The sequence below is a fragment of the Glycine soja genome, chromosome 18 (assembly GCF_004193775.1).
Source record: "Glycine soja cultivar W05 chromosome 18, ASM419377v2, whole genome shotgun sequence".
Classification (NCBI taxonomy): Eukaryota; Viridiplantae; Streptophyta; class Magnoliopsida; order Fabales; family Fabaceae; genus Glycine; species Glycine soja.
The window spans coordinates 43444742-43451276 of NC_041019.1; the positions used below are offsets into that span (position 1 = coordinate 43444742).

The window sequence follows — 6535 nt, forward strand, 5'->3', positions numbered from 1 at the left end:
ATCAACCATTGAAAACTAATTACCTAACATAAATAGAGGATATAGGAGTTAAGAAAGGCTTGGACTTAGACAAATGAGCTCAATCAAGAATTAATGTATATGATATAATAATGTTATGTAAAGGAGGCATCCTTTGAAGTAGAGGAATAGGTTAACCTCTAGAGAAGTGATAAGGTGTACTAAGATTTTTTTCTTCTTCTTTTCAAAATGGCCTATTACTTTTTAACTAAAGATTATATCATCAATAGTTATTACTTTGTAATTTTATTTTATGAAGTACAGTCCATGCTTTAATTAGAGGAGCTAAATTAATAAAGAATACAGAAATTCAATTTAATAGTTCAATTTCATTGTTATAAAATACTAGCAAAGCTGTGTATTGTTTTATCACAAAAAAAAAACCTGCAACAGCTGGTCTGAAAAGAAAAAAAAAACGAAAAAACTTGGAATTGATTAATTGCAAGAGCTTTGAATGTAAATGGAATCATAAATTCAAATTTCTATTATTTTATTGTACAAAAAAGAGAAAAAAATAAAACAAAATACAAGCCTATTCAAAGCAACATTTATAGAAACTGAAATATTCTTTTATTTATATTTATTGATATGATAGTATATTTATGTCAATAATAAAGCCAGAGCTGCGGGCTACATGTTCCTCCTTGCAACCTCCTCAGCCCCCTCACACTTTGAATAGAATAAACAGAGAAAAAAAAAAGGTTGCTAATGCTGGCTAATTAATATTCCAGCATCACCCACACATTAAACACTTTAACATTTAATGCAAACCCTCAACTTACATTTATATTAATTATTAACCTTACTTTCAATTTTACATTTTCCTAAAACTACCTTTCTCTTAATTTTCTTTTAACCCCTACCACCTACTCCAAAACTCTCCCAGGAAAATAGAGGAAAGTTAGAAGCAGGGAAACTGAAAGCAAACAAACTCAAAAATACCAAGAGCCATTAATTTAAGAGTATTGTTATTTTCTTCTCTCTTTGATTTTCTTCTCCCTTTCCCTTTGATTTAGACACGGAAATTCTTTCCTGTGAAGGTTTGTCCGAACTGCCAATTAGGTGGTGCCACGTTCCAGGAGGTTGACGTGCGCTGGTCACTGCCGGTAACCCTAAAGGAGAGGGCCTGACCCACCAAAACCGCGTTGGATTGCCAGTTTTGCCCCCAGTTGCGGCTCATGCTCATCCACGCGGTTTTGCTTCCTTTCATGCTCACGCGCACGATATCCCCTGCACCCGCGACGTTGGTGATCAGCACCAGGTTGAAGTAACGGAAACCGTTGATTGTGAATCTGATGCCCCCTGTCTTTCTGCATGGCACCCTGCACCCCATATAAAATAATAAAAAACTCATTAGTTATTTTAATATTAGACTAACACATCAATAATCATATTACACATCTCAACCCTCAGGTTGTTAGTTAGAATAATATTAAATTCATTTTTTTTAATAAAATCTCGAATTAAGTTTTGTAAACAACAAAAATATGATTGAAAAAAAAGTTCACAAAAGATGATCACTCAAATTTTTATTGAAAATTAATCATCCATAAAATAATGAATATTCCAAATCAATAGGTTAAAAATTAGTTGAATTATGTGTGCTATTAAGGTAATTGATAAATTGTAAATTATATATTACTGTGAATTTTAAAAATTCCAGATCTGACACTTAATTTCTGGTAATATTAATTTGTGACGTATTCCAAGGATAACTGGATAAGGGACCCAAAGTGGGTAGGAACTACGAACTTTGTTTTTCTGACTTTAAGTCCTGATTTTTCGGGAACTTATTAATTTCTCTTGGGGAGTATTTTCCTAGCATACCCTTGAAGCTGAAGAATTTGCCAAATAAGGTTATTTTTTACATTTGGTTGCAACAAATGAAACTAAAGCATATATCTATCATTTGGATGAATGTTGATAAAATTAATTATAAATAAAATTAAATTTATAAAATTGATTTTGATTAAAATTAAATTTATAAAATTGATTTTGATTAAAATTAAATTTGAAGCAATATTTTTTATATTTAAATGTTTTATTATAAAATCAAATTAAGAATAAAATTTAATACAAAAGTTTATATTTAACTTATAAATTACTCAAAGTTATTTTAATCTAGAACTAATGGATGCAGAATTAATTTTAAATTCTTCTCTAACATGAAAACAAATATATACAAATATATTTAAAATTAATTATAAACACATAATCAATTGACAAACTCACACTGTGACTAAGCTGACACACCGAAAGGGCTTAAAAGCAACAGAAACAAATAGGGAAGCTTATTATAGATTTGACAACATTGATCACGCAAATAGAAATCAAATGACTATAATACCCTGGAATAATAATGAAAAGTTTAATCGTCACCAATGAATTATGTATGTAATAAGTATTAATTGTTTCTAATTCACCAAAAAAAGTACTAATTGTTTCTCAAGCCAATTTCATTGATAGTATAAAAAAAATTAAAAAATTTTTTTGCAACCGTTACCCTATGTGTAGGATAAATTGTAATATGTACCATTAAAGTTATTGTCTAACATACTAACATGTATTAAAAAAGTTTTGTATATGTTATTGATAGACGTGAACAAAATAAATACACATTATTTATTTTGTCTAGATTTAATGAACTCATGTAAGGTACATGAATGCACCCTAACTACCGCCCCCCCACCACCACCGTTTGAAGGCACAACTAGTTTATAACTAATGGCTATTTGTGTTGGTTTGTTGGGTGTAATGAACAAAACATCTGAATGCGGATTCTGATAAAACTGCGGAGGAAATTCAAGAAAATATTTGCTTTTGAAGGCACAACTAGTATTTTCTTTTTTCCCAAGAAAATCAGTGCACAACAGGAAAGAAACACATGGACAGAAAGGCTAATAATTTTGAATAGATTTAATTACTCTTTTGTTACTTATAGTTTTATTATTTATATTTTTTAGTTTTTATAATCTTAAATGATTTTTTTAGTCTTTACTCTTATAGTTTACATTTTAATTTTCTTTAGTCTCTATAGTTTGAAAGTGATTTTTTTAGTCCTTATCATTTACATTTTAATTTTTTTTAGTTCTTATAGTTTGAAAGTGATCTTTTAGTCCATATATTTTATATTTTAGTTTTATTTTAGTCCTTATTATTAAAATATGAATAATATTATCAATTATAATTAACTACAAAAATATTAACAAGTAATTTGTAACTAAATTATCACAATATAAATTGTAATAAAAAATAATTTATAATTTATAATTAATTTGTAATTAATTATTTTTATATATTTTTTTACTAACAACTAAAAAGTAATTAAAATATAAATTATAGAGACTAAAAATATCAGTTTCAAGTTATACGAATTAAAAAAATTAAAATATAAATTATAAAAATTAAAAAGACTATTTAAAATTATATGAACTAAAAAAAATAAAATATAAAAAGATTAAAAAACAAATTATAGGGATAAAATGTATGAATCTTTTGAAATTATAAAGTAATTTAACCTTTTGAATATTTGTGGTTTCCTTTTTGTATGTGTACGGTGCCTCGGCCTCAGTTTGCAAATTCATTCGTTCAGGAGAAATCCATACTGGAAACTTGTGGCAGTAAAAATAACAAAATTTTAAAAAAAATCAATATATCACAAAATATACTTCATGATCATTTTCTAATTAATTTAGATTGTTTAATATGCTCACTCAGTATATTTATAAACACACAGTTAATAACTTTATTATCTCATTAATTAAATAAGTGTCAACTTTGCAACTACGTTATATAAACAAGTCCCTCTTTAAAATGAAGCTTATGCTTTTAAACTCTATATTTTTATATAAAAAAATTAAGGTTTTTACATTTTTTATATCAATAGATTTGGCCTTCAAACTTTCAAAAATATATGAATTTAAATCTTTTTCTATAGAATTCCATTTTCCTTTTTTTTTTCTCTCCTTTTCAATGAAGTGATAGGCATAAATCACGTAACTTACGTTTTGTAAAAAGTAATAATTATGACAACACTAATATTATATTAAAATAATTCAATTAGTTTAACTAAATAGTTTGACTTAGACTTTGATAAAATTAAGGTTGAATTATTATTAAATTGAATCTTTAACTAAAGTAATTCTTAATCAGACATTTTATTTATTTTTTGTCAAATTCTGAATTATTTTACTCCCTTTTTCCATGATCAAAGGAGGGTTAATAAAAAAAAAAAAACAAGTTTCATGATTTTTATAATAATTCAATTCAATTATATTATAGGCCTTCACCTACGTTATCTGAGCTTCCAAAACAGTACAAAAACAAAACCACATGCAAAGCAGACAAACAAATTGAGAATGGGACTGACCGGCGGTAAGCGACGGGGACGATTCCGGCGCGGTACTGGGCGATCTTGAGGAACATGGGCATGGCGAGGTCGAAGTGCGGGCGGGGAGGGTTGCACCATCCGCCATTGTCGTTCGGAAGGGCGAAGTTCGGAGGGCAGAAGTTGGTCGCAGTGATTAGGATCGATGGGCTCCCGGGGTTGCACCACCGCGGATCCTGGTCGCACTTTATCTCGAAGCACGCGCCGCAGCTCAGCCCGTTGTTGAACAGGGCAGTGCTCAGCGCCGCAGTGTTCACTCCGTAGCCTTGGCTGTACAGGTTTCCGTACCCACAAGCACCACCTGAAGGACAAAAGAGAGTTCAATTAAGAAAGGCTTGTGTGAAAAAATTTAAGAACAAAATTTGATTATTGCTTGAGCTTTTTTGAAAAGTTTGAGAAGAAACTGAGGTTTTTGATCTTTTCTAGAGGGTGCTTGGTTGGATTAAAATTGTGCCTTTTTAGATTTTGGGTGTGGGAAAAAGATGGGAAATTTATGTTGGGTAAGAGGTTTTTAGTTGTTTCCAAGGTTTTAGAAAACGGTTTGTAACTGCAATTGTGATAGCAACATCAAGGTTTTTGGGATTTTGCAATCGCAATTATGGTCACATTAGCTGCATTTATGTGCCATTTTTTATGACATCAAGGATTGTGAAGAAATTGCAACTGTATCCGTAGGTATAACCTTGATTCAAGGATATGATAAAAAGGGAACAGTTTGGGTGTGTACATTTAGGAAAGAGTAAGGAGAAGTAGAAATGGGTTTGGGAGATTGGTCACAAAAGGGAAGATTTTGATGCCTAAAAGAATGTTTGCTTGACCTGGAATGCTAAAAACTGGTTTTAGGGGAGTAGAATTTCAATGCAAAAATTGAAAAATGCAACATGGTGAGTGGTGATAATGGGGAGGGTGGAGAGGATTTGGGTAGTAGAAAACAGGGGAAGCAGAGGAAAACAGGGGATGGGGGGAGTGAGATGTAATGGAAGGTGATGGAAGAATGAGAGGAAGAGTGAGGTTTTACCCATTGTTCCAGAGGCATCACTGCCACCGTAGAAGGTGGCATGAGCACTCTGCCAGGGGCCACCGGTGTAAACTCCAGGGATTCTTGCACTTGTTGCAACAAAAAGAGAGGCCAATGATGCAATGTGGAGGAAAACAATAGCAGCCATTGCAAGAGAGAGAGAGAGAGAGTGTGTGAAGGGGTTGGTTGGTTGTGTTGGCTTGAGGGTGAGTGGAAAGTGTGAAGGGAAGGAGGGGTACTTATGGAGTGAGGCCAAGCAAGGAGTGAGATGAATTAGGTCATGGACCTGCAGGTGCAGTAGTTTCTGAACTAATTTTACCATCTAAGTTAACTTCTTCGGTTCACTCTCTCTCTCTCTCTCTCTCTCTCTCTCTCTATGGTATCTTGTTTTATGGAACTTTCCGTTTTTTCTTCTTTTTTTCTTCTTCAATAATTTAATGGGCTGAAGTTTTTTTTTCTCTCTCTTTTTTCTTTTTCCACGAGGAATGTTTTGGTCACCCCTATTATTAATGGAGCATGAAATGATGTGCATGGGCATCACACATGCTCCTCCTTCATGCTAAAACTGTTTGGGTCAGAGTGACCAAGGCAAGTTGAGGCTCAATTTGAGAGAGGAACAAATGGGGGGAAGCACATGATGCATTCAACATCATGGAAAGACATAGCAAAAATTTGACGTGAAATAGGGAAGACCCCTTGATTTCACACTAATACCATGATTCATGTTATCCACAACACAAGCAAAGTGCAGTCACTTTTAGCTTATATTATTATGAGAAAAGTTCTTTAACGTCCAATTTATGTCCTTTCGATTGAACAATAAAAATTACAAGGGTTTGCTTGAATGATGATCAACCTTGTGTTTGGACTTTGGATACACGCTTTGCAGCCAATCCTAATATGAAAACCGTAAAGTTAGAATTGATAGCTTTTACGCACACATGAAAAACCATGTTAGAAGTTTATATCACCCAGTTTATACTTGTCATCGTAATAAAATGGAATTCTGTTCACAATTTGCCTAAGTTACATATAGTGAATTTATTATTGTGCTAATTTTTATCTACACAATGACGGTTTTCTTATAAAAATATATTATAAAGAACATATAG

The 6535-nt window shown here is 31.8% G+C and overlaps 1 protein-coding gene across 1 annotated transcript; it reads right to left on the minus strand.

Annotated features, from left to right (window-relative positions):
• Positions 1–565: 565 nt before the first annotated feature.
• LOC114394768 (expansin-A4-like) lies at positions 566–5762 on the minus strand. The gene is made up of 3 exons (XM_028356439.1): positions 5424–5762; positions 4388–4706; positions 566–1340 (listed from the first exon to the last, which is right to left on the minus strand). The coding sequence occupies exons 1-3, from the start codon at positions 5743–5745 to the stop codon at positions 1031–1033; spliced, it is 951 nt and encodes a 316-aa protein (XP_028212240.1). The 5' UTR covers positions 5746–5762; the 3' UTR covers positions 566–1030.
• Between the last annotated feature and the right edge of the window lie 773 nt (positions 5763–6535).